At 57.5% G+C, this 27,104-nt stretch overlaps 3 protein-coding genes across 5 annotated transcripts; 1 reads left to right on the forward strand and 2 right to left on the reverse strand.

Moving 5' to 3' along the window:
* Positions 1-91: 91 nt before the first annotated feature.
* LZTR1 (leucine zipper like post translational regulator 1) lies at positions 92-17,503 on the forward strand. Of its 3 annotated transcripts, none has more exons than XM_081036850.1 (21): positions 92-500; positions 1,441-1,503; positions 4,389-4,445; positions 5,901-5,980; positions 6,325-6,433; positions 6,914-6,997; positions 7,914-7,971; positions 9,423-9,562; positions 10,688-10,889; positions 11,319-11,474; positions 11,883-11,993; positions 12,349-12,441; positions 12,624-12,719; positions 12,802-12,964; positions 13,192-13,361; positions 13,468-13,624; positions 14,394-14,520; positions 14,613-14,762; positions 15,419-15,524; positions 15,610-15,690; positions 15,943-17,503. In XM_081036850.1, exons 1-21 carry the CDS (start codon positions 223-225, stop codon positions 16,057-16,059), a joined length of 2,598 nt encoding a protein of 865 aa, XP_080892976.1. In that variant the 5' UTR covers positions 92-222; the 3' UTR covers positions 16,060-17,503. The 3 variants fall into 3 exon arrangements, with proteins under 3 accessions (XP_080892976.1, XP_080892977.1, XP_080892978.1); XM_081036851.1 differs by lacking the exon at positions 92-500 and adding an exon at positions 669-999; XM_081036852.1 differs by lacking the exon at positions 92-500 and adding an exon at positions 741-999 and having other exon boundaries at positions 5,781-5,980.
* On the reverse strand, positions 16,713-20,662 carry THAP7 (THAP domain containing 7). The gene is made up of 5 exons (XM_081036861.1): positions 20,638-20,662; positions 20,386-20,465; positions 19,803-19,958; positions 19,124-19,264; positions 16,713-18,948 (listed from the first exon to the last, which is right to left on the reverse strand). Exons 2-5 carry the CDS (start codon positions 20,463-20,465, stop codon positions 18,384-18,386), a joined length of 942 nt encoding a protein of 313 aa, XP_080892987.1. The 5' UTR covers positions 20,638-20,662; the 3' UTR covers positions 16,713-18,383.
* Positions 20,663-21,521: 859 nt separating this feature from the next.
* On the reverse strand, positions 21,522-26,440 carry LOC308492196 (tubulin alpha-3 chain-like). Its single transcript, XM_081036862.1, has 3 exons — positions 26,169-26,440; positions 24,180-25,330; positions 21,522-21,939 (listed from the first exon to the last, which is right to left on the reverse strand). Exons 1-3 carry the CDS (start codon positions 26,287-26,289, stop codon positions 21,643-21,645), a joined length of 1,569 nt encoding a protein of 522 aa, XP_080892988.1. The 5' UTR covers positions 26,290-26,440; the 3' UTR covers positions 21,522-21,642.
* Positions 26,441-27,104: the final 664 nt, after the last annotated feature.

Raw genomic sequence — 27,104 nt, forward strand, 5'->3', positions numbered from 1 at the left:
GAGGGAGCAACTGATTCTGCCCCCTGGGTTAAGAAAGCCTTCTCCAGCCTGGTTCTTGGATCTGGATTTTGAAAGAAGGGCATTCCAAGTAGAGGGTACTGCACATGTAAAAGGCTTCACTCAGGAAGGGCGTCTTCAGAGGTCAGCGGCAGTTTACGCTTGGCAGTTTGGGGGACATTTGCTCGCTTAGGGCTGTAGGAGCTGGGTCCTGAGACAGACCTCATGCTTCTCGTGGCAGCCAGAGCTTCTGGAATCCTTATTTCGCAGGTGAAGAAACAGGCTCTGTTATTAAGTAAAAACGAGAATCCAGAGCTTCGGCACCACACTGCCTCTCAGCCAATAAGAACACTGAGGGCAGACGCCGGGGGCCCGGGCTGGGGGCGCGAGCAGGAAGGGAGGAGTTGGGTTGCTTGCGGAGGCCTCTGCGAACCCGGAACCCTTCACCTGGGATCCCGGGAGCGGCGGACGATCACGGCCGAGGCCCGAGCAGGCGCACGGAGGTAGGGACCCGACGCCGCGTTTACTGGAAGAGGGAAACCGGACACCGGTATTCTGCGGGAAATGCCTCACAGAAAGTTAAGCACTCGCCGCAGGGCGGGTCGCAGGTGCCGCGCTGGCCCTCGGAATCACGAGGGGCACTGGGCTTACCCGGAAGCGCAGGCGGACCAAAGCGCGGCACTAGCCGGAAGTGCCGTACCGTCGGCCCAGGGCTCGCTGGGAAACGTAGTCTCTCGGGGGCTGCACAGGGCGGTGGCCGCTGGGCCCACGGACCTGGTGGCGGGTCGGGCGTGGACCTGGGATGGCTGGGACGGGTGGCTCGGGGGGCCCGATCGGGACCGGGGCCCTGGCAGGCGGCGCGCGGTCCAAGGTAGCCCCGAGCGTGGACTTTGACCACAGCTGCTCGGATAGTGTTGAGTACCTGACGCTTAACTTCGGGCCCTTCGAGACAGTGCATCGCTGGCGGCGCCTCCCGCCCTGCGACGAGTTCGTGGGGGCTCGGTACGGTGGGATTCAGGCATCTTGGAGGTTGGGGGGAATCTCTGAGGTGGTTTCCTGGCGGGGTCCAGGGGCGAGGCTGGGTGGACGTGGTGCCCTGGAGCGGGACCTGGTGATGGAGCGACGGGTGGGGGTGTTCGGGAAGCTGCCCGGGGCAGCGCGGAAGGTTTTGAGGGAGTCCCGGAGAGGGGCGGCCGGGGGCAGGGTACTGGAGCTATACTGTGTGTGTGGGTCTCTAACTGGGGAGTCCAGAGAGTCCCAGGGCAGGCTCAGGTGTCCCTGCATGTGGGGTCCTTTGGGCGACTGGTGGAACTTGGGGGTTTCTGTTGATTTTGACAGTTGAGAGGTGTTATCCACCTTCTGTGGCGGCCCCAGTGCTTGGTCTCATTCCTTGAGTGCCCCCAAGAGGGTCCTGTCCTTACACTGCCCGCCCTTTCTTTCCAGGCGCAGCAAGCACACGGTGGTGGCCTATAAAGATGCCATCTACGTATTTGGTGGAGACAATGGGTGAGTGAGTCTGAGCATCAGGGTGTTGGGACCAGGGAAGGAGAAACATGGGCTTCTGCAGCTCTGCTACTGTCTTTCCAGATGTTAGCTAAGCCTCAGTTTCCCAATCGATGAGGTCAGTCAGCCTCAGTTTCCCAATCTGTGAGGTTCCCTGCACTCAAGGCCCACAGCATCCAGTGGGTAGCACATGCTCAGGACCTGGAAATGTCCCTCTTGTTTTGAGTGAGTGGACACAGCCTTGAAAGAAGCACATCCACTCTAGCCAGGCACTTCTCCTTCCCTGCACTTCTCTCGGCTTCATCCACATGCTTACGTGGCAGCTGAGAAGGTATGGAGGACACAGTTTTATTTATTTCCCAAGTTTTCAATTGATTTTTTGTGTGTTTCCCACGTTGCCGTAAAGTCCTGGCACAAAAACAAAACAAAAACAAAATCTTTCCTGGCAACGACCTGATGTTCTGTTGGTGAGCGCACCTCCATCGTCTGAACCATGGCTGGTTTCCTTTGGTGAAAGATAATGGCTGTGGTAAACCCTTGGTTTCTGCGGTCTCTCCCTTCTCCTTGCATGTTTCCCTCTGACCCATTCTCTAGTAACTGGACCTCCCCAGATGGAAAGAGTTGTCTTAGTGTGGGCCTGGCCATGTCAGGTCCTGGGTGCAGGCACAGCGGCAGCAGGAGTGCTCATTCTGGGCCCAGAGAGGGGGGTCTGGTGCTGTCAGAGAAGCCTTCATGGAAAGATTTGTTGACCCGAGAGATGGGCCACTCAAAAAAGAAAAAGTGTGCCAAGCAGCGGGATCAGGGTAAGCAATGGCCTGGAGATGGGAGAGTGCAGAATAGCGCTGGGTTTGAGGTTGGACAGAGCTTGCCTCCGTCATTTGTTGATGTACTCAGGAAAGGCCAGGGATGTCCACCAGGGATCTGGAAGGGTTGGGAATCTGCTGGATGTGGGGCTGCAGCTAGTTCCCTTGGACAGGCAGGGCTTCGTTCAAGTTAGAGCATTGTGACTTTGGGCTCAGGCAGGTGGCTTAACAGCAATAACTGCCCTCTGCTCTCCTCCTCTGTATATGGGGCGGCATGTGTACTACTTTTTCAGGGTGTTCCTGAGGGTCGGAGAAGTTTCCCTGTGTTGAGGCTGCAGTGTTTGCACATGACGCATCCTGCCCATGAGTCCCATCCCCACCTCTCAACCACAGGACCTGGCCTGAAGCCTGGGAAGGGCTGACCTCTGATTGGTGCTGCAGCCTTGGTCCTACTGGACTCTCTGGAGGAGCTGACTTGGGGCTAGTGGGATAGGCAAGACCCGATGAGGGACTACAGACTGGGAAGAAGGGTCTCCTTGGGCTTGGTGTCCTGCTTCCAGCCTGTCTCCCCTACATTCTCTTCCCCATGAGACACCAGAGGGATCCATTTGAAAATGCAAGTCAGCATGTGTTCTGCCTCTGCTCAGAACCCTGGAATGTCTCCCCACCTCTTTCTGAGTAAAAGCCCAAGGCCTCTTGGCAGTCTGTGTGTCCCCAGTGCTTCTCTGCCCTTGTCCTACACTACACTGGACCACACCAGTGCCTTGCTGTGTTCTGATTGTGCCAGACATCCTGCTTGGGCCCTTGTACTGGCTGTTCCCTTCTTCCCACCCTTCCTACCTCTCTTCTGAATCTCCTGTGAGTGAGGCCTTCCCTGACCACCTGGACCAACTGGACCAATGGGAGGCTCTCCCCTCCCCTTCTGTACCTCTTTCCAGCTCCATCGTCCCAAAGCACACAGATGTTTGTTATCCCTATCCTCAGCCAGGACTTGTATCCCAGCACCCAGACAATTCAACAAATGTTTGTCTCATGAAGGAATTAAATAAAGACGTTTACTGGAACCTTAATGAGAATCCCACAAACCGAAAAGGCTTGGTGTGCAGCACAGTGCAATGGGTGGGAACATCCTCAACAGTGACAGGTAGTTTGAGTGATAACTATATAGCAACGAGTAGAAACATTTTTGCTACATGTGACACTAAGAACCAGTATACAAATTTGTCTTAATCTAGTTGCAACTTTGTAAGGACTGACTGGGTGGTACAAAGAAAGATGGCCTGCAGCCCTGGGAGAGGGAGGATGGGGAGGAGCGGCCAGTGGGAGAGGGGAGGAATTACATTCACTTCTGGGCGTAGCAGCTCCTGGTTTTCTGGCTGCATGATCTCAAGCAGGCCGTTTTATCTCCCAGGCTGTTTCTTCTTCTGTAGATGGAGGTGGAGTGTGCAGTCATCTGGTGCAGACTGAACGAGGCAGTGCAAGGGGGACCAGGCGCAGGCCTGGCCAGGCATGCAGGGCGTGCTGGGCTCCTGTTGGGTTGATGCCCTTCTTTCCTCTTACTGACAAGGGCTGGGTGGTAACCTGCAGGTTGTGTTAGGTGGTGCCATGGCCAGTGGATTTTTTTTCAATTTTACTGTATCTTTAATGTAGTTGTTACGCTGACTTTGAGATAAAGAGGTGGCAGGAAGGTCTAAGAGAAGGGAAGGGGCCGCCCCTGAGGTGTGGGCAAGTGTGTACATTGTGGTGGCATAGCCTCTGGGGAGGGGGCGCTGGGAGATGCGAGTGGGGATTCTGGAGACCAAGGTGAGGTGTGAGCCCGGGATGGCAGGGATCATGCTTTGGTCCTGACCCTTGGCAGGCACCCCCCCGTGCCTGCACCAGCTCAGGAACTTCCTCTTTGGTCACCTCTCTGCTCCCTCAGGCATCAGCTGCTTGTCTGGCCCTACGTAAGTCCCCCAAAGCAGCTCCCTTAGCTCGACCCCCAGCCCTGGGCTTCGGTGTCCATCTCCCAAGTCCTGGCCAAGCAATGCCCTGCAGAGCAGCGCAGACCAGGACTGAGCCTGCTTCTCCCTGGCTGTCTTTCAGGAAGACGATGCTCAACGACCTCCTGCGGTTCGATGTGAAGGATTGCTCCTGGTGCAGGTTGGTGCCCTCCAGAGCCGCAGGGCCCCCCTCTTTTTCCTAGAACACGGTAGCACTGTGCGGGGCCCTGGTTGCCAGTGCAGTCATGCTCCTGGACAGGTAGAGAGAAGCTTCAAGGAGGAGATAACAGCAGTCCCCGGGATGGCACGCTCAGTGCCTCTCTTAGTGTTCCCTCCATTTCCTGGGTTTCCTTTCCAGTCTATGACTGAGATTGGTTTTCCTGAATCCTGTTCATTGTGGGATCTCTTTGACCTGGTTGTGGGTCCTCAAATTCTGCCTCAGGAGAGCCCTTTAGTCACCAGGCCTGTCTTGCAGCCAGGGGCACTGTGGAAGCTGACATTGTTTGATGGGTCCTTCCAGGATTGACTCCGCTGCTGCAGCGTCTCCTTTCCCCTCCCTGTCCCATAGAGCTCATCCTCTCCCAGAAGACCCCACACAGGCAGTGGGTATCATGGAAGCCTTGCCTTCCTCCTGCGGATGGTCCTCCCCAGCTGTGTAGCCTTGGGCAAGACACCTGCCCTCTCTGAGCACTGTGTATTTGTGCCCTGCAGTCTAGCTCCTGTTTGGGAGGAGCTCGCAGATGAAGGGGGAGAAATGCATCCAGAGATTAGAAGCTACTGGGCTTCCTCCTGCGCTCTGCCATCTGCTTGCTCAGATGCACAGATGCCCTGAGCCTCTTCGGTGCCACACTCTGCAGGAGGTCTGTGCCCAGAAGTCCTCTGGGGTGGGTCTCACTGCCCCCCTTTGACGGAGGAGGATGTCCAGGTCCAGGACCCACAGCTGCCAAATCTGGCATAACTCTGCACCACCTACCCTCTTCCCAGGAGACCTGGGTAGCACTGAGATTGCATAGAAGTTTATATATTTTTTCTCTCACACTTGATTTTGAAAGGCAGTCAAAGGTTATAGATTTGTTTTAAAAATTCACTCTGAAGAGTTTATAATTCTTGGTTAAAAATTGCCAAAGTATAAAACTCTGAAAGGATGTGGCCCCAGGAAAGCAGTATAAATGGGATTTTAATTCAACAAATAAAATTTGTGGACCACCCATGCTACAGAATACAGTGCCGCTGTGAGAATGGGGGTAATGATGATTCTAGAATAGGACGATGACCTAGTCAGAGTCTACTGCGTGGTTGAAAAAGCAGATTACATCTACCACATGATTCCATTGTTAAAAATCACTCAGAGGCACAATATGCATAAGAAATTGTGGGGGAGACCTCCAGAAATGGACAACAGTTTCTGGAAAAGGGATTATACGTACATTTCAGTGATGGTGGTTTTGGTTTTTCCTTACCGGCAATTTTCTTAAAAGTTTCTCTCATGATACAGGTATTGCCTTGAAAATACAAAAATACAAGGAAGTATGGGGTGGCAGGGGCTGCCCTGTGCAGCGTTGACCGCGTGGCTGGCTGAGCCCTGCTGACACCCACTGCCCCTGTCCCCCGCCAGGGCCTTCACTACTGGGACTCCGCCGGCGCCCCGCTACCACCACTCCGCCGTGGTCTACGGAAGCAGCATGTTTGTCTTTGGTGAGCGGCCGCTCACGCCCTCCTGCCTAGACTCAGGCCCATGAGCTGTGCTTGGCCGGCCTCTCTGTCCACACCTTGGCCTGATCTTTTGGGGTTGGAATTGTCTGCCTCTGACTGGGCCAGAAGGTGACTCCCCATCCCTGCCAGGGCAAGGAATGGGGGTCCTGCGGATCTCTGTGTCCCCAGAGCCCAGCACAGATAGGCAGCCATGCAGTAGGCACTCCCAGACCTCCAGGGAGTTCTGGAATGCATTTTCAATGGAGCCAGACTCTGCCCCCACTCCTGGGGTTTAAGGACTCTGAAATGCTGCCTTTGAGCGTGACACTTTCTCTCTCTGTACCCAGGGGGCTACACTGGAGACATTTATTCCAATTCTAACCTGAAGAATAAAAATGACCTTTTTGAATACAAGTTTGCAACTGGCCAATGGACAGAGTGGAAAATTGAAGGACGGTGAGAGACTGCTGAAATCTTTGGGGTTACCCTGTCGGCTTTCTGGCCCCGTAGCAGTACAGGCGAAGAGCCCTGGAGAGGCTTGGGAGCTGGAGTTGGTGCCAACTCCCAGCTGTGCCTGTCGGTCGCCTCCTCCCAGCTCTTAGGTTGCCTTCTTTGAGAAACTAGAAGGGACCCGAATGTTCTGTGATAGGTGCTTCAGTGGTCCTGCCTCACAAGCACCTCCTTTGATATCTTGGTGGCAGCTGGAGAGAGCTCTGTGCCTCATCTGCGGCCTGATGCCTCTTAAGCTCCACCCCTGATGCTGTCCCTTATGCCCTAGCTGTAATTCCTGGAGTCCCAGTGTCAACAGATGTGGACATGGCAGCCCCAGGGCCGGGCAGGCCTTGCTGGGCTGTGACCCTTGGATCGGCCCTTGAGGTGATGGGGCTCAGGTCTGCGCTGAGTGGCCTCTCTTCTCTCCCACTGCCCACGTTCCAGGTTGCCAGTCGCTAGGTCTGCCCACGGTGCCACGGTGTACAGTGACAAGCTGTGGATTTTTGCTGGCTATGATGGCAACGCCAGGTAGGTGGTGGCTCGGCCTGTGCCCTGCCCGAGTGGCCCAGTGTACTGAGGCACAGAGCAGGCCCTTCTGGCATGGGAGGGTTCATTCTAGGGGTCTTTCAGGAAGGTGGCTGTGTAGATAGGGAGTGGGGGGAAGAGGAAGATGGGCATGATGGGGGTTAGGGCCACTGAGTGGAGAGCCCCTGCCTGATCTCCACAGCGGGCAGAAGGACTGGCACTCCTGAGGTCCCTTCCAGTGTGTCTTGGGGGCAGCAATCCTGGCCCGTGTTTGTGCAGCTGTCGAGGGTGTTCAGGTCTCCAGAGCAAGTAACTGGGTATCATCATAGCCGGAGGCTGGGGGAGGTGGCCCCTTGAATTGCTGGGGTGAGAATACACAGGCCCACTATGAGGAGTGACCCTGAGAGGCTGAGTGAGCAGGTGGGTGGCAGAGGCAGGGCTCAGACCTGCCCCCTTCCCTACGGAGGACAGCAGGGTTCTTGCCTCTGTTACAGGGTTTTTCCTCCTTGTTTTAGCAAATGGCTTTGCTGTACTTTTCTGATCACAAAAGCAGCTCGTGCCCATTCCCCAAACTTTCAGCATCACAGAAACTCCAAATGGTGTAATTTCTGTGAGTGTAGTCTCTCTGAAGTCCTCTCCTCACGCTGGGAATCAGCCAAGTGGCTCAGCCTGCCCCCAGCTCTAGATGTCAGGAATAAGGCTATTCTTCCCGCCTGGCTGGGTGGGGGCCTGGCACACTAGGGACTCAGTGCAGCCCCCCACAACGGAAGCTCCCACCTCATGGCTGCCCCAGAGTTCCCTGGTCAGAGTCCCATGTAATGGGTGTTCTTCCCTGGAGCCACCCATCCTGGCCAGGCCCAGGCCCACCCTGACAGCTGGCCCCAGCCAGGGGCATCCTGACCCCTGTTTCCTCATTCAGGTTGAATGACATGTGGACCATTAGCCTCCAGGACCGGGAGCTCACGTGCTGGGAGGAGGTGAGGAGCTGGGGGGCTGGGGTGGGATTGGGGAGAGGCAGGGAGGTGAGGGGCATAGGGGGGGCCAGGGTAGGGAGAGGCAGGGGGGTGAGGGGCACCGGGGGGCCAGGGTAGGGAGAGGCAGGGGGTGAGGGGCATCGGGGGGGCCAGGGTAGGGAGAGGCAGGGGGGTGAGGGACATCGGGGTGGGCCAGGGTAGGGAGAGGCAGGGGGGTGAGGGACATCGGGGGGGGGCCAGGGTAGGGAGAGGCAGGGGGGTGAGGGACATCGGGGGGCCAGGGTAGGGAGAGGCAGGGGGGTGAGGGGCACCGGGGGGCCAGGGTAGGGAGAGGCAGGGGGGTGAGGGGCATCGGGGGGCCAGGGTAGGGAGAGGCAGGGGGGTGAGGGACATCGGGGTGGGCCAGGGTAGGGAGAGGCAGGGGGGTGAGGGACATCGGGGGGGGCCAGGGTAGGGAGAGGCAGGGGGGTGAGGGACATCGGGGGGCCAGGGTAGGGAGAGGCAGGGGGGTGAGGGACATCGGGGGGCCAGGGTAGGGAGAGGCAGGGGGGTGAGGGACATCGGGGGGCCAGGGTAGGGAGAGGCAGGGGGTGAGGGGCATCGGGGGGCCAGGGTAGGGAGAGGCAGGGGGGTGAGGGACATCGGGGTGGGCCAGGGTAGGGAGAGGCAGGGAGGTGAGGGGCATCGGGGGGGGCCAGGGTAGGGAGAGGCAGGGAGGTGAGGGGCATCGGGGGGCCAGGGTAGGGAGAGGCAGGGGGGTGAGGGGCACCGGGGGGTCAGGGTAGGAAGAGGCAGGGGGGTGAGGGGCACCGGGGGGCCAGGGTAGGGAGAGGCAGGGGGGTGAGGGACATCGGGGGGCCAGGGTAGGGAGAGGCAGGGGGGTGAGGGGCTTCGGGCGGCCAGGGAGCTGGGGTGGGGGAGGCAGGGAGGTGAGGGGCTCTAGGGGTTGGAGTTGGGGGGAGGCAGAGGTGAGGGGCTCAGTGGCTCAAGGACTGGGATGGGCCAGGGTGGAAGCTGCTTTGCTCCTGTTGCCAAAGCTCACCCTCGCCCTCCCTGTTGACCTGCCTGGCCCTCATGACCAAGTCCAGCAGCAGTTACCTGGTGACTAAGGCTCTGTGCTTCGGATGGCCGTCCCTCCGGGTGACTGATGCAGTTGGGGTATAACCACCCCGTCTGAACATAGTGAGGGCACCATGCCCCCCGCTGTCGTTTCCCAACCATCTGTCTACTAGCTCCACTGTCTTTCCCCAGAGAGGTCTTTCCCCTGTAGTGATAATTCTAGACCCCATTTAGGAGGGTGTGGTGGAGCTTGAAGTTGTTCTGCCACAGGTAGTCTACAAACCTTCATTCACAAAAGGAACTTCAGGAATGACAGCGGTCCCAGCTCAGCAGTGGAAGTGCTGGTGTGTGTGCAGGCCCTGGGAGAGCTCACGGCCGCCTGCCCCCTCCCCCAGGTGGCCCAGAGCGGTGAGATCCCGCCGTCCTGCTGCAACTTCCCGGTGGCCGTGTGCCGGGACAAGATGTTTGTGTTCTCAGGCCAGAGCGGAGCCAAGATAACCAACAACCTCTTCCAGTTTGAATTCAAGGACAAGACGTGAGTGCCCTGGTGGTGGGGCCCTGGGCTGGCACCCACGCCTGCGTCTGGAGCCATCCTCACGTAGCAGGGCCAGCTGCTCTCGTTCCCAAGGCGGGCGTGTGCAGTGCTTTATACAGACTGGGCCAGAGACCCCTGCAGGCCCTTCGCGTGTGGCTACCGCTGAGCAAGATAGAGCCTAGGCGGCCTCCCTCTTTGTTCTAGTGAAGGATACCCCTGCCCCGTGAATGGCATGGTCAGTGCCACCAGTACAGATGTGGCTGGTGCGATCTCATATGATGGCAGAAGAATGGAGGGGTGTGTGGGCCCTGAGCGCTGCCAGCCTATGCTGTCCTTGACTGCTGGCCAGCCCTTGATCCCTGAGCCCTGGAGGTGGCGTGGACAGGCGTTGGCTCTGGGAGTGAGTGGAGGACAGGGAACAGGGGGCTTTGGCTGCAGGTCAGAGAGCCTCAGGAGGGGACTGGGAGTTGTACCCTGGAGGCCAGGGTGTCAGCTGGGAAGGGAGAAGGCTGGCATCCTGGGCCGGGGAAACCCCGATGATGCCTGCCCAGCTCTGCTGTTTTGGGGTGGGCAGAGGACAGCCACATTGCAGGCCCGAGGGGTGCCCAGTGGCATGGGGCACCCGTGGAGCAGGCTGAGGAAGGCACGTCTAGAGGACAGAGGGATGGAGGATGCAGGGCCTAGGCCAGAGCTGGGGGCAGAGCTGCAGCTTGGGGCAGAGAGGAGGGGTAGGAAGAAAAGCAGGGGAGACGCAGCCACCAGCAGCAGCCAAGTTGGGTGTTCGGAGACCTTGGTGGCCCTGTCTGGTGTATGGTAGAGCCAGTGTGGCACCGCCTTCCTCACAGCCCAGCTCACCTCCAGCCCCCTGGCAGCCTCCTGCCCAGGCTCATGCCTGTGTGCTTTGTTCCCCCGCACAAAAAGGTGGGCAGAGCTGGTGCCAGAGCGAAATGGGGTGAGGGGCACTGGGCACATGCACTGCAGGCCCTCCCTCAGCCAGGGCTTGTCTCCTAGGGCCACAGGGCACTTCCCAGCCTGGGCCTACTGTGGGGGGCCTCGGAGCCTAGGTGGAGGTGACAGGGGAGCAGCCGCTCTTGCCTGGCACTAGTTCCCTGTCGTGTGCTCCAGGTGGACACGCATCCCCACTGAGCACCTGCTCCGGGGCTCCCCGCCACCCCCACAGAGGCGCTACGGGCACACCATGGTGGCCTTTGACCGCCACCTCTACGTGTTTGGTGGTGCGGCTGACAATACACTGCCCAATGAGCTGCATTGCTATGATGTGGACTTCCAGACCTGGGAGGTTGTCCAGCCCAGTTCAGACAGCGAGGTGAGCACGGCGAGGTTCTGGTGAGGAGACCCAGGGCCCTCTGGGGAAGGTCCCTGAGCCACCTGCTCCCACCTCCTCCCCAGCTCCTCACTGCCTCAGGGGGCTCCTGGGGTTCCAGAAAGCCAACAGGAGCCAGGCTAGGACACCTTCAGCCCTAGACACCTGTCCAGGCCTGACCCTGGACCCCGGGCCCCACTGCCCATTTTCCATCTTGCAGCCTGCGGGCTCGTAACATTCTACTTCCCACTCTGTCTGCATCTCGCTGGGGGCAGCCTCACAGCTCCCTGGCGCAGCTGTGCTGCAAGCGCCCTCATCCTTGGCTCTTCCCACCACCTGTCCCCACAGCGCTCTAGGCTGGGACAGCAGGCAGTCTCTGGTGCCTGCCTGGCCCTTGCTGACTGGTCTCATACCCTCATGTCTCCCTGTCAGGTCGGTGGGGCCGAGATGCCAGAGCGAGCTGCTGCTTCTGAGGAAGCGCCCTCCTTGGCTTCTGAGGAGCGGGGAGGCCTCAAGAAGTCTCGAGATGTGTTTGGCCTGGACTTTGGCACCACCACTGCCAAGCAGCCTTCCCCACCGGCCTCAGAGGTGAGGGCCAGTGCCCTCGTTACCACTCCCTCACCCCAAGACTGGTCTGTGACTGGCCCCTCTCAAACATAGGGAGACCGAGGCTCCGAGAGGTACTTGTCAAGGTCACACAATCAGTGAACTGAGACCCAGGAGTTCACACCCTGCCGGCCAGGCCCCCTCGGTGCAGCACGCAAGACCGAGTACCTGCTCTGTCCGCTCCGAGGGTCACAGGCCTGTCCTGCCCGCTCACTCACAGAGGCCCTGCCTTCTGCCCTGTGCCTGCAGCTGTGCTCCCGCCCCTCCTTCAAGTCCAGTGGTGCCACATACTTGGTCACAGCCTGGCCCGCTTCAGGCCTCAGCCAGCCCCCTGCTGGAGACCGCGCCCTGCCCTGTCCCACCCTGCTCACTTGTCCCCTCTCCACCCAGCTACCCAGCGGAAGGCTCTTCCATGCTGCTGCCGTCATCTCGGACGCCATGTACATCTTCGGGGGCACTGTGGACAACAACATCCGCAGTGGGGAGATGTACAGGTTCCAGGTAGGGAGATGTACGGGTTCCTGTGGAGCAGGCGGCGGCCTCGTGGGCCAGTCATGGGGGATGGGCCCTGATGGTGGAAACTGAGACCCGGTAGGTGGGGACAGGGCTCGTCCAAGGGTGTCTAGAGTTGAGACTGTGCCTGGTAAGATGGCAGCCTTTCTGAGGAGTTTGGCAGCTGGTGTGGGGAACACTAGGCCGAGGCAGCGTTGGGGGCTCACAGCAGAGCCAGCAGAAGCCTGGGAGCCGGGCTGAGTCGGGCTCAGCACTGAGGCCTCAAGAGCATCTGTGGCCTGGAGTGGGCAGAGCCAGGGCCACCACTGGCTTCTCGTGGCAACACCTGGGTCTCCTCCTGCAGTTTTCCTGTTACCCCAAGTGCACGCTTCATGAAGACTATGGGCGGCTGTGGGAGAGCCGCCAGTTCTGCGATGTGGAGTTTGTGCTGGGTGAGGTGGGTGCCCTTCCTGTGCCCAGCCCTGCCCACTGTGCAGAGCAGGGGGGCCTTCGAGCCCAGAAGCGTGCTTGCTGCCCACTGTTGCCTAGAGTCCCCAGACCCCTGCCCTAGCTGGCTGGGCCTTACCCCTTGGGGTGAGGGTCCTATGCCCTTCCAGCAAAGCGTCGTTCTTGCTGCAGAAGGAGGAGTGTGTGCAGGGCCACGTGGCCATTGTCACAGCACGAAGCCGCTGGCTCCGCAGGAAGATTGTGCAGGCACGGGAGCGACTGGCCCAGGTGAGGTGCTGCCCCGCTTGGCCCCACCTGGGCACAGCATCCATGGGGTACTCGCCCTGAGCTCCCCTTCCTGTCCCCACAGAAGCTGGAGGAAGAGGCTCCAGCTTCCAGGGAGACACCTGCTCTGGCTGTGGGGGGGGCCCGGCCACCCCTGCTGCACGTGGCCATTCGAGAGGCCGAGGCCCGGCCCTTCGAGGTGCTCATGCAGTTTCTCTACACCGACAAGATCAAATACCCGAGAAAAGGTCTTCCTGGGCTGGGGTGGAACGGGAACAGGGTGGGTGTGGGCGCCCTCCTCTCAGGTAGACAGCCTGAGGCTCGGAGGCTGTGATTACCTGGGACCACCCGGGCACGGCTCAGTTGCTGCCTGGTGGCTCCGACCCCCACTTCTCCACAGAGGGAGCCCTGGGCCCTGTCCCCACCACCGCCCCCTGCCCACGGTCCCCGAGGCTAAAGGAGCTCTTGGGCACAGGCCATGTGGAGGATGTGCTGCTCATCATGGACGTGTACAAGTTGGCTCTGAGCTTCCAGCTGTGCCGCCTGGAGCAGCTGTGTCGGCAGTACATCGAGGCCTCGGTGGACCTGCAGAACGTGCTGGTGGTGTGTGAGAGCGCTGCCAGGCTGCAGCTGGGCCAGCTGAAGGTGCGCCGCGGCCTACCCTGCCCACTGCTGCAAGCCCCGTGCCCAGTCTGGTGCCCTGTTGGGGCTGACGCCTGACCCCACCCCCCGCCGGGCCTGTCTGTCCCAGGAGCACTGCCTGAACTTCGTGGTGAAGGAGTCCCACTTCAATCAGGTGATTATGATGAAGGAGTTCGAGCGCCTCTCGTCCCCACTGATTGTGGAGATCGTGCGTCGGAAGCAGCAGCCACCGCCCCGGGCCCCCTCAGACCAGCCTGTGGACATCGGTAGGGAGCCTGGCCCCTTCTCTGCCGGTGACCGGCCAGGATGGCATTCATCTTGGTGGAGACTTAGGAGACAGGGAAGCACCTTCCAGGCCCTCAGGCGGGTGGGTGCAAGGGAGACCCCGGGGTGCTTGCTCCCTGGGCACAGGACAGGGACAGACTGGTAGGCAGTTTAGGCTCAGTTGAAAGAAGAACGCCCAACCCATGGGCTTTCCACAGTGGGCTGTGTACCTGAGGGCGGGGAACCTTCTAAGCATGTTTCGGGAGATGACACAGGGCCCTCTCTGGCGAGGGTGCCTGCCCTGGCTGACATCAGGTCTGAGGGACTCTGAGGTGAGTGACGTGCTCAGGGTCACAGTGACTTCTAAGTGCACAACATCGGCGGCCCAGTGAGGGATGAGCACCGCCCACGGACCTCAAGTGCTCCTGGTACCTCCTTGTCCCCATCTAGCCTGGGAAGGGATGTCACAGGGTCCTTCATCCCGACTCTCTTTGCGGCCTGTCCTGCCCCGGGCCACTGCCTCCGCGTCAGGCGCACAGGGTTTTCTAGGCCCAAAGGAGGCCTCAGTGGGCTGAGAAGATGAGACTCGGGGGTGGGCAGGCCTGAGGGTTGGGTTTGGGGCTGAGGGGAGAAGAGAACAGGACGTGGCAGGGCCTCCAGCGTCTGGGGAGGTTCATTCAGGGCAGACGTGCAGGAGGCAGTGCCTGGGGCCCTGAGGCCCGAGTCCAGAGCTGCCCTCGGCTCAGGGTCCCTCCATGCCCCATCCCCCAGGCACATCTCTGATCCAGGACATGAAGGCATACCTGGAGGGAGCAGGCGCAGAGTTCTGTGACATCACACTGCTGCTGGACGGGTACCCTCGACCAGCCCACAAGGCCATCCTGGCTGCCCGTTCCAGGTGGGAGGGGGTGCGTGGCTGCGGGGCTGGGCTGGGCCCAGGCACTGGCTGTATCGGCTGAGAGCCAGGCCTCTGCTGACCCCTGTCTGCAGCTACTTCGAAGCCATGTTCCGGTCCTTTATGCCTGAGGATGGCCAGGTGAACATCTCCATTGGGGAGATGGTGCCCAGCAGGCAGGCCTTTGAGTCCATGCTGCGCTACATCTATTACGGCGAGGTCAACATGCCGCCTGAGGACTCGCTGCATCCTCGCCCCCGGTGGTGCTCCCGGGTCATCACTGGGGGTCCCATTGCCCACTGTGGGTGGCTTTGGGGCCCAGCTGGCCAGTCTTGGCCGGGCGATTTCCCAAGGACGTCCTGGTACCCAGTGCTCTCCCGGGGTTCTCTGCAATGGTCGGCTGGCACGGAGGGGTTTGCAGGCAGGAGGGACGGGTGGGTTCTTGACCCTCATGACTGCTCGAACAAAGGGGTTGGCCATTGCTGTGTGATGGGCAAGCAGACAGAAGTGGACTGATTCCTGGTTACGTCACTTCGGTGGGGGTCAGAACATGGGGTGCGAGGATGCCCTTCAGGGCTCTGGGAGGCTGTGGATGGTTCTGCACATGTGCATTGGGGTATTTTCCTGGGGAGAGGGTGCTGTGATAGTCTCTGGCTCTCAGTGGGACCTTTGACCCCTAAGTGGTGCAAAGCCTGTGTAAAGAGCAGGTCAGTGACCTGCCTGGATTGGAGCCCATGCCAGTCCCTCATGGTGGGGTGGGCCCCCTGGTTCTGTGCAAGTGCAGGCTCAGGTTTTCTCTGCTCTAGACAGGCGGGGGCTCCAAATGCCCCCTCCCTGGGGAGGAGGGTGGTTGGTGGGAGGACAGCTCCTTTGGCAGCAGCTCCTTAACCAGCCCCCCCAGCTACCTGTTCGCAGCCCCGTACTACTATGGCTTCTACAACAACCGGCTGCAGGCGTACTGCAAGCAGAACCTGGAGATGAACGTGACGGTGCAGAATGTGCTGCAGGTAGTACACGTGGTGCCCGCTGGCTTCCCTTCACCAGGTGGGTGGGTGAGGGGGGGACGGCCCCTCAAGGAACCTGCCGTTGCAGATCCTGGAGGCGGCTGACAAGACGCAGGCGCTGGACATGAAGCGGCATTGCCTGCACATCATCGTGCACCAGTTCACCAAGGTCAGGGCCCTCCTGGCCCAGTGCTCGCTGCTCATCCCTCGTCCTTAGGACCCACTCTCCCTTGGCAGCAGCCTTGGCCAGTTGGGGTGGGGAGGTGCCTGGAATCTGGCCACCTTCTGCAGCAGTGGGCCCTGGGGATAACCACGCAGAGCCACCCACCCACTGGCCACTCCTCGTCCCACCTTTGGAGCTGACCCGGCCCTCTTGTGAATCCGGTTCCATCCTGTTCTGGCCTTTGATCGCCTCCCGCAGGTGTCCAAGCTGCCCACGCTGCGCTCACTCAGCCAGCAGCTGCTGCTCGACATCATAGACTCCCTGGCCTCCCACATCTCCGACAAGCAGTGTGCAGAGTTGGGCGCCGACATATGAGGGCCCAGGTGGTGCCAGCCCACGCGTGGAGAATGATTATGCCTGCCCGTCCCCTGCAAAGACTGCTGGCTACCCTCAGGCCTGTGATGGAGTGGTCAGACCTGCTGGCCAAGAGGCAGCGTGCTCAGAGCCTCAGGAGAGAGCTCAAGGGTGTGGGAGGCTCCACATGCCCCATTTCACAGCTAAGGACATGGCTCACAGGATGCGGGTGGTAAAGCAGGCCCCTTGGCCTGCTCCCTCTCCTGGGGTAGAGGGATGGCTGGGAAGCTAGGCTTCCGTGTGGAAGACACGGCAGGAAGCAGGGGTCCTGGCCAGGGCCCAGCATAGCTTGTGGATTTGGCCACTGGGTCATGTGAAAGTCCTGCCACACAGCACCCCCCACCCTTGCCAAGGTCCATGTAAGGGGCCCCTCCTATCACCTGGAGCTTGTGTGTGGGCAACAATGGACGGATAGAGTCTGACTCAAGATGAATTTTGGTGCCCTTCAAGATGAATTTTTGGGTTTGAAGGGCCTTGAGGTCAGCTCCCAGCCCTGGGTCAAGCACTCTGGACTAGGCCTGGATTCCAGAGGGGCTGCAGGATCCTATGCGCCTGTGTGCACCCTGGGGCCCTGGACTGTGCCAAGGAGAAGCCAGTGAAGATGTCCCCTAGGTCGCTGTCTGCCCCAGTGTTTATTCTGTCAGCCATACCTCTGTGAAAGCCACAGCAGTGCTGCCTACTAGCCACACGGCCTGCTGGCGCGGTCCCAGTCAGTGAGCTCCGGCCTCAGCCCCGGCCCGCCCGAAGTATGGACTGGCCACTTAGCCCAGTTGCTTGGGATTGGCCAGTCTTGCCTGGTTCTCTTTCCATGTCAGCAGCCCCTCGCCCCTACCTTGGGCAACCCAGACACATCGGGGTTGGGGCTGTGGCAGGAATCCAGGCTGGCTCCTCCCCTCCTGAGCGAAGCCCTGGGGTCACACACACCCCCCCCCCCCTTCCCAGCTGCCTTGCTCCTGTGCTGCACTGTAGGCCCCTTGGGAACTGAGGATGAGGCCTGTGTCCTTCCGTTACCTGACAGAAGGCCGTGTGAGTCCACCCCCATGTGGAAGGCACCATTCTGCCTCCTTTCTGGGAACAAGAATCCTTCCTGCCCTGGCTGCCATGTTTGGTGGAAATGATCTCTCTGCGTTACATTTCACTTCCCTCCCCTGGCTGTGCCCCACACAAATGTGGTACATTCCACTCCTTGGCCATTGCTGAAGAACTCGGTGGCAGGTGGGCAGCCTTAGGCAAGGGGAGCCCATCCATAAGGCTGCCAGCAAGCTAGGAAGTGGCCTGAGGTACTTGGGGGTCTTAGGGAATGATCTGCAAACCCTGCTCTACAGCAGACCAGCTGGGACCCTTGTAATTGGCTGCTTGACTATCTTTTCTAGACATGGTATGAATAAATGGAGCTATACACCCAGGGCTCGAAAAAACAAATTTCAGAACACTGGCAGTTCACAGGACTAGAAAGAAGGAAGTCATCTATGCTCCTGGGGCCATTGTGGCCAAGGCCCATCAGGGAGGTTACCTGTGCGGTTAATCACCCCATGCCCTGAGCTGTTTGCCATCATCACAGATGCAGGGAGGCCTAGATTCCAGTTGATGTGAAAAATGGGGACACAGGTTGAGGCTGGGACTGATGCCTATGTGCTCCCCCACCTCTCTCTCCAGACCTCTAGAGAACAGAAATGTCATTTGTTGGGCCCTCACTTGCCAAGCTGAGCAGCCCCAGGGAGTCAGAAATTGTCATCCTTGTCCTTGTTTCCAAATAAGGCGGGCCCAGTGGGGGGTGGCCGGCCTGTCAGCGGGGCTCAGGCTGGGCAGAGACTGGGCCTGGGAAGGGAAGTCTGTTGTGTCCCCGCAAAGGAGCTGAGTCTGGCCTGGGTTTTAGGAGTGTTTTCAAAGGGGACCAGCTTGCTGAAGTCAAGGCTGTTTCAGATGCTAAGGAAAGGGGTGCCTAGTGCTGCCTGCAGCCTCTACTCACAATCCTGTTTCTTAGAGAACCCCATGGGGCACGGAGCTGGGCTTTCTGCTCTCCACAGCCAAGAGCTTGGACTCCAGGGTCTGAGCCCTCTGAAGTCTGCAGCCATTGTCTTGGGGAACAAGCCTGGGATCCAGGAGGGGCCCCAGCCCCCAGATGAATCATACAGGGCCTCCTTCAGGAATCCACTTTATTATGGCATCTGGTGGGTCTGATGGATGCAGCTTAGATCAGGTCCCCGTCCAGGTGGATTCTGAAGGAGGAAGAGGCTGGAGCCCTGACAGGCAGTTCCTCAACCCTGGGTCCACTGTCCCCTCACTCAGGCCATGCTGCTGCTCAGCTGCATGGCAAAGTCCTGCACATGCTCCTTCAGAGTCTGGCGGGCATCTGCCTGTGCCCGCTTCTCACGTGCCCTTTCCTGCTGCAGCTTGGTCAGCCGCAGCCGCAGCCGCTGCTCCCGCCGCTTGCAGGCCTGCAGCTGGCGCTGGGCCTTGTCCAGGGCGTCGAGTGCGGCCTCTGCCCGCCGCTTCCAGAGCAGTGCACTGCCCACCTGGTAACTGTGCTCATTCTGGATGTAGGCTCCAGCAGGTGGGGGGAGGCGCAGCATATAGGCCGAGGGTGATACAGGCCGGGGCTCAAGAGGGGATGGCTGCCGCTCTGGCTCCCGCTCCGGTGAGGGCTGGGCACTGCAGCCTGCTTCATCCGCTTGGGCACCCAGAGGCCCCAGGAGGTCTGAGAAGGGGCTGCTGAGGCCAGGCTCCAGCCTGCCAGTGGGGGAGGCAGGCAAAGCAGCAGGTGCTGAGGCCTCTTCCACAGGAAAGCAGGAGACGTCAGCAGGTGGAGGTGGAGAAAAGGGAGTTGTGGGCCCTTGACTGTCCGAGCAGCTGTGGAGAGACTGACAGGTCAGCCTAAAAGCTTGCCAGACCACAATTCACCAGCGCCCTTGAACCCACCCCACAGACTCAAGACCCTGTTCAGCATGGCTGCTGGTAGATACCCTATAGCCCTGTCCCTCAGACTTGGGGTGGGAGTGGGGTACCCCCCACCCAGAGCACATACCGCTTCCTGCATCGCCGGAGCCGGCTGACGTCAGGGGAGCCAGGTGGGTAACTGTGCCCCTTGGTCTTGGTTGTCCGGCGCAACTTGGAGAAAGACTCAAATATCGTGGGAACTGCCCCCTCCTTCAGCCTGTGATACCCACTGTGGGGGAAAGCAGCCTGGATGAGATGGAGAACAAGCGCTGCCACCCACAGCTGACCTGCAGGGGCGCAGAGCCTGCATGCCCTCCAGCACCGCAGAGCAGGCTCCCCAGGGCTAGCCAGCACCGGGAGAGGTAGGAACACATATTGAAAACAATTAGTTTGGGCAATGCCAAATTAGGCAGAGTTCCACCTATGTCTTCCCTGCAGAACTCCTCCAAGTTAAGGTGCATGGAAAGGCTCCAACACAAAGGGGCTGACCAGCCAAAAAGAATGATTTCGTTTGGGGATGTGGTGGGAGGACGTGGGTTCTAAGGAAAACCCTCTGGAAGAGCTCAATGTTGGTCTTTGTGTCACTGGCACAGTCATCCTGAAGGGATGGGTCTTACTGTCCTCATCTGTCAGAAGGGGAAACCGACGTACAGAGACGGGAAGAGGCAGCCACCCTTGAAACCAGGTCTGTCCTTGTGCCAGCTGCTGTAGGGACCTCATCACCGGGCCCTACAGATGCCCCAGTGCTGGCTGGCAAGGAGGCTCACCTGATTCCCACCAGCTCGAAGCAGTTCTCCTCGAAGTGTTTGGAACAGAAGTAGATGTACTCAGATGCTGGGTCCCATAGGCCCTGGCCGCTGGGGTCCAGCCTCTGGCAGTTGGCCAGCCACAAGCCTCGCCTTGGGTTGTCCTTTTTGGGAAGTCTGTGGAGCCACAAACCCGTGAGTCCCAGGCTCCCTGCAGCCCTGGGATCATGCTGCATAAGCTCCACAGGTGGGAAGAGCTGGCCTTGCACATGCTGCAAGAGACCTCCCTTCAACTGTCAGGTAAGCACCGCCCATCCGGGCACAGACGAGGAAACCGAGGTCTCAAAAAGGGGGACAACGTGGTCAGCGTCATCTAGCAGGGTAATGAGAGTCGCAGAAAATAAGTCCCAAGGATGGTGGACCTCCCTTCCATCCTTTCCCGTCTGGACTCAGTCCCACCTGGACCGCCCCCTTCACTCTGTCCCACCCACAAGTTCAAGCCTCGCCCCCAACCAAAGAGCATGCGCAATCGTGACTTCACGAGGCGGGCAAAACAGGCGCATGCGCACGTGAATCTTCGCGTGCAAGACGCACGCGCGCTGACCTGTGGAAGGAGATGCCGCTGTTGCGCGTCTCGCGCGTATCCCGTGTGCAGCAGCCGGCGGCGGAGCAATGACGCGGCATCTGGGGAAGAGGCGGGAGCTTGGTCGCGGGCGACTGTTCGGACTCAGAGGGGCCTCGCGCCCCCAGCCGCCGCTCCGGTTCGGGCGGCCTTGGCCTGGCAGGTCTCCCCCGGCCCGATCTCGCCTGAGCCCCGACCCAACCCGTACTCCTGACTCCCCTCAGCGGCACTCACGGTCTTGCCATTGCTGAGCCGCCGTAGTCTCGCGAGATATAGCGAGCGGCGGAAGTTGCTACCATAGAGATTCGGAATCGCGGGCGCTCGCCCGAGGGGCGGGGCGGGCCCCGGAAGTGGCAGAAGCGTGGCGTCGCCGCGGGGCCCGTTTAGTCCTAGGGTCCCTGGACGCCTGCGTCGTGGCAGCGTTGCCCCTCTGTCCTTTCGGGTCTAACTTTTGGCTGTCAACGCCCGGGCACCCAATGAGCGGCTCCACTCGGCAGCACAGGGCCCGGGGTACGGGTCTGCGCGACGCGGCGGCGGTATAAGGGCAACGCCTCGGTGCCGACGCAAGCCGCCCAGGGAGGCCCGATTGCAAGAAACGTACTCCGACAGCAAGGAAAAGGGACCGGGACGCGTGATCAAAAGAACCTAAAAAAAACCAAAACAGTGCTCACGACTAACTTCTGGAGAGGTGCCTGTAATGAGAGGTGTGGGCAGTGGCCACTGATAACGTTTTGGGAAACTGATGGGCGGGGCAGGTTCTGCGGTAGCGACTCCCGTCAGGGCGGTCCGGGAAGCCGAGGCCAGGAGACGGATTTGTGCTGGGCAGGGCCGCCTCCCGGGCCCTTCCCCAGACGGGGAAAGCAGCCCCTCCACTGCTTAGAGGAAAACCAGGTTACTGTGCCATCCTTCAAAGAACATCGAGCATGGGATGAAGGACTTAAGAATATTTAGATTTAAAATCAAAGCATCTTTCTTCCTAATTCCCTGAGCCGTGCCTTTTAAAGCCTTCTTTCTGGGAGTAATACAGTAACTAAACATAAAGACAATTGTTTTGGTCGGACAGGAAACATGTTTTTCCACTTGGAAAAAGGCAGGTATTGGAATGGGGAATTTTGTCGAAGTGAAGCACAAGGGACAGATGACACCTCAATACAGAAACTTTAATAGTTTGTATACACGTCTTGTAACGTTACAGTGGGGGATGGGAAACAGGGAGGGTTGCCAGCTGCACTCTCCCCTTCAGTATTCTTCCCCTTCTTCAGCCTCTGCTTCCACAGAATCCACACCAACCTCTTCATAATCTTTCTCCAGAGCTGCCAGGTCTTCCCGGGCCTCAGAGAACTCCCCTTCCTCCATGCCCTCCCCCACGTACCAGTGCACAAAGGCTCGCTTTGCGTACATGAGATCAAACTTATGGTCGAGGCGGGCCCAGGCCTCGGCGATGGCAGTGGTGTTGCTCAGCATGCACACAGCCCGCTGCACCTTGGCCAGGTCCCCCCCAGGGACGACAGTGGGGGGCTGGTAGTTGATGCCCACCTGCGGAGGAGGGAATAGAGTGAGGTTTATATTGTGGCCTCAGAAATGGTAGCTTGTTTTTCAAAACTGGAGCTGTGGACACAGTTTAAATGACGCCCTATAGAAACTGGTCCAGTATTTTTTGGCAATATCAACATTTAATATCCTTTGACTGTATACTTTCACTTATTGGATTGACCCACAAGAGCACAAAGCTACATGTGTAAAGATTTTTATGTACTATTTAGTTTAAAGCACTGCTTGTAATGGCAGAACCGGAACAAACGTCCATCATGGGGAACTAAATATACGCCCATACAGTAAAACACTATGTACGAGCATAAAAAGGAATGAGAAATCTGTCCTGGCATATCCACGTGTCCAAAGTATACTTGGTAACAAGAATAGCAAGTTGAGTTCTATGTATTTATGCTTAGCCATATGTATAGAGTAACAGGCTACAGCCTTGGACAGCTAGGGGAGCATCATGTTGGAGGAAGACAAATGCCTGGGAGTGGGCTGAGGCAGTCACCTATCTGTCCTGTGAGCAGAGAGCAGTTAGCAGCAGCCAGGCACACAGCCAGTCTCCAGAAGAGTTGGGAGGGGCACAGAGGATACAGCGTTCTGACCCTGACCAAGGGGTGTCCTTCCGCAGCTCTAAGACCAGGCCAGACAGCTTCTCAAAGTGGGAGTGCTGCCAGCTTCCCGTTCTCTTTGGCCACCTGTGCGCAGTGAGTCAAATCTATCACCTACGTGTAAAGATTGTGTGTCCTTTGCCCATGTTGCTGGTGTCTTTCTGTCAACATCACCCATATAACGAGGCATAATATACCTTGAATATGCACAGAATATCTCTTGAAAGACAAACCTCTAGGGAAGGGGAAGAGAATTTTAGCGTTTTTCAGCCTTCTGCATTGTTTTAATATTTTGCCATGTATATGTATTTTTATATAAAAACAAAAAATTATTAAACATAAAAGATTCCATGAAATTAGTGTATCCCTGAGCAAGTGGTTGTTAAAGAATATATGGTGAAATTACACTAAGACTGACAAAAAAACCCCAAAAAACTAGAATGAGAATTCAACATGGTTATCTGAGGCTGGACTGTCTTCTTTGGGGACAGTCAGTACAAACTTTGACTTCCTGTACCTCCCCACACAGACCGGCCTCCCTACTGGGTGACAGGAGGCAGAGACTCAGCTATGATAGGAAATCTGGGCACAGGGCACAGCACTTCCCAGCTGAGCCTTTCTTGGATGTGCTTACTTTCCAAAGGTCACAGTGACTAAAAGAAAATTTCCTCCATGCAAGTCAAGAACTGGTAATTACAGACATGGAGTGGAAGGTTTCAGCTCCTACCTATAACCTCTAAGGTCTGCAAGATTTAATGAATGTTTCCAGATTGATGAAACTTGTGGTTTTACCCTTTTCTGTGAGTCACTTTAGATCTGTCAGTTTTATGTCCTCAGAGATGATCTGCGTCATGGTTTCTTAGAGTGGGTCTGACAGAGGGCTAGATAGCTTCAACAACTTGTGTGTGGTCAGAGGCAAGCTACTGCCATTCAAATGGGAACAAGATGACACATATTTCTATCACTTGTCATATTCAATCTGGCATGACCCTGGAACTCGTAACTCCACAAACACCTTAGGACTCCTCGGGGCTTACAAATATGAGGTCTACAGCTTTGTCTAACAGAGAAAACCAACTGAACGAGGACTTGTAACACAGAAGAGGGCACAAATTAACGAACGCAGGCATGACGAAGCACGTAGCCTGATAATCACAATAGGTCTAACGCCTGACATTCTGTTATTTGGCTTCCAAGTACATGTTGGAATCCATTTAGAGTAATGCCCCAATTTCAAACATCCACGTGAATTACCAAAATGCCCAGAAAATTCCTACATTTCTATTAGAAGACAAAATTTCTATTTTAGGAAAATTCATAGTATAAGAAAAAAAGTATCTTATTTCTAAGGCCAACCTACATTTTCTGATTAATTCTACCACTCCAAAAAGGGGCCAAAGATCCTTCAGAAACTTTCCTATTCTATTAAAAAAAATTCTCCCTCCACAGATAAACACTGTGATGACTCAGGAAGGAATTCAAGACTCCACTGAAGAAATGATCACTCTGGGACACTCATTTATGACCAAGAGCCTAGCTGCCATGAATTCTCCACAAGAACAGCATTCTATCGCAGGGTCTGCACCAGGCTGAACGATAAAACCACTCGACAGCCCCCAGTCCTACCTTAAATCCCGTCGGGCACCAGTCCACAAACTGGATGGTGCGCTTGGTCTTGATGGTGGCAATTGCCGCGTTGACATCTTTCGGGACCACGTCTCCCCTGTACAACATGCAGCAGGCCATGTACTTGCCGTGGCGAGGGTCACACTTGACCATCTGATTGGCCGGCTCGAAGCAGGCATTGGTGATCTCGGCCACGGACAGCTGCTCGTGGTAGGCCTTCTCGGCTGAGATGACGGGGGCGTAGGTGGCCAGGGGGAAGTGGATGCGGGGGTACGGGACCAGGTTGGTCTGGAACTCCGTCAGGTCCACGTTCAGGGCGCCGTCGAAGCGCAGGGAGGCCGTGATGGAGGACACGATCTGCCCGATCAGACGGTTGAGGTTGGTGTATGTGGGACGCTCGATGTCCAGGTTGCGCCGACATATGTCGTAGATGGCTTCGTTGTCCACCATGAAGGCACAGTCGGAATGTTCCAGGGTCGTGTGGGTGGTCAGGATGGAGTTGTAGGGCTCCACCACGGCCGTGGATACCTGCGGGGCTGGGTAGATGGCAAATTCGAGCTTGGACTTCTTGCCATAGTCCACGGAGAGCCGCTCCATGAGCAGAGACGCAAACCCGGAGCCGGTGCCGCCCCCGAAGCTGTGGAAGATGAGGAAGCCCTGCAGCCCCGTGCACAGATCCGCCTGAGAGAAAGCAGAGACCGTGAGCAGCGCCAGCACAAGCGAGCCCACCCACCCGGGCAAGCCGCTGCCCCTGTTCTTGGCCTCCACAGGAGGATACGAATGCAGATGGTCCCCAGTGAACACGCATTGCACTTTGCGGTGAGGCAAAGCACACACTAGACATGGAGGCGTGTGGATACCGCACTGGAGCCACACAGGAAAGGAAGACATGGAGTCGTCATTCTGGCCTGGGTTTTGCCAACAGGACCTCCTGGTCCCAACCCGAGGCCTACCCTCCCATTCCAGGATAATGCCGTCAGGAAGCCTTCCCAGTGCTCTTACCAGTTTGCGGATCCGGTCCAGGACCAGGTCGACGATCTCCTTGCCGATGGTGTAATGGCCTCTGGCATAATTATTGGCTGCGTCTTCCTTCCCCGTGATCAGCTGCTCCGGGTGGAAGAGCTGCCTGTAGGTCCCTGTGCGCACTTCATCTACAAAGAGGACCCGTGTGCCGCAATCTTTAAGGACTGTTGTTAACTCCCCAGCAAGGACGCGTTTGGGGACCGTTCCATTCTACCAAGCACGTGCTGTTCCCTGTAGGTCAACAGCATCAGTGTACTACACAGAGCACAGCTGCAGTCTAGGGCTCCGGCAGTAAACTCAACTCCCAGCAGATACCAGCTTGACCGGTTCCCAAAGGAGGGAGCCGGTCTAAATATACATATTTCTTTCACACCCAAAGGGTATAATTTTAAAAAAACAAAACCCCTACATACTAGACAGTCACTAGGTCAGTGCGACTTGCCAGGCAGTCCCATCAGGCACCCTATGTGGCCCAGGTCTCACAGACTTCAGGATGTGGCCAGTGACAAGTGCTGTCTTTGCATTGGAAACTACCTCAGGCGTTAAATCTGGAAGAACCCAATGAATTTTCTCTACTTACTTTTCTATGTCTGAGATGCAGGTCAAGACTCCTGCACCCGCCTGAGAAAGTGCACAGCGTTAAGGTAGGACGAGCACCCGGTAATCCTGTGGGGGGGTGTATATGACCACCTGCCTGGGCCTGAGGCAGTGACCAATAAATCTGTCACCGCTCATCTTACTGCTGGCGTAGCAGTTTTTTCTGTTTGTTAGCTTTTCCTAAATCAGGAGACTGAGCTCCACATTTCAAGCACTAACCTTCAATTTCTCATCTAACACGGTTAATGTCACGGACACTTGTGTGTCCATCCGTCCTTTCTGCAGAGGGATTCAAGGGAGCTCATGTGGGGATTTAGCGAGGCTCTCCCACCCTCCTTGGAAAGCCACCCTATGTGCCCGAGTGCCTACCGACCACCGTGGGCTCCAGGTCCACAAACACTGCTCTGGGCACATGCTTGCCAGCCCCAGTCTCGCTGAAGAATGTGTTGAACGAGTCATCCCCACCACCGATGGTTTTGTCACTTGGCATTTGTCCATCGGGCTGAATTCCATGTTCAAGGCAGTACAGTTCCCAGCAGGCATTGCCTATCTGCACACCGGCCTGCCCCACGTGGATAGAAATGCATTCTCGCTGGGAAAAGAAATAAATATGAGACCCACCTGTCCTCAGGAAATCCTCACTATATTCCACATAAAATGTATTTTATATGTATGTGCTTCAGAGTGTCTAAGACTTTCTCAAACCTTATTTCCCACGAGGCTTATGAGATTCTCTTATCCCTGTGAAAACTGATGTGCTCTAAACCACCCTAGCTATTAAGTGCCAGAGTTAAACTCAGAATCTGTTTCCTATGATACAGAAATTAAGTTATTTTAAAACACGGAAGTCATGTAATGTCAACAATAAACTCCACATTGCAGCTAGTCACAGTACTTCTCTAAAGAATAGCTATTTTGATTTTGTCCTGATGAAAGGATAAGGTAAAGTTTAAGAGTCGGGAAAGAAAAAGTGGACTAGGACACGTCACCGTGGCCCAAGCACTAGTGGTCATGCTGTCATCCTGTGTGTGGCCTCTACCTGCCCCTACAGATATAGATCTATCCTGTTCTCCATCCAGCTCTGTGGAGGCCGACCCAAGTGCACTGCATCAAAGGGTTTCCTCGCATCCTGGCTTCTGGTTGCTTAGCCAATGGCAGGCAGCAGCTAGAGACCACGAGGTCAGAGGAAGGTGCGGTTAGGGTGCTTGCTCCCCGGCTTCCTCTCTGCCAGACTGCCATGGGTTGCTTGAGTTGGTTTATCAAGGCCACAAACTTTCAGCAGTCAGCCTTTTTCATAAAGCTACC

The sequence above is a fragment of the Rhinolophus hipposideros genome (assembly GCF_964194185.1).
Source record: "Rhinolophus hipposideros genome assembly, chromosome: 24".
Taxonomy (NCBI): Eukaryota; Metazoa; Chordata; class Mammalia; order Chiroptera; family Rhinolophidae; genus Rhinolophus; species Rhinolophus hipposideros.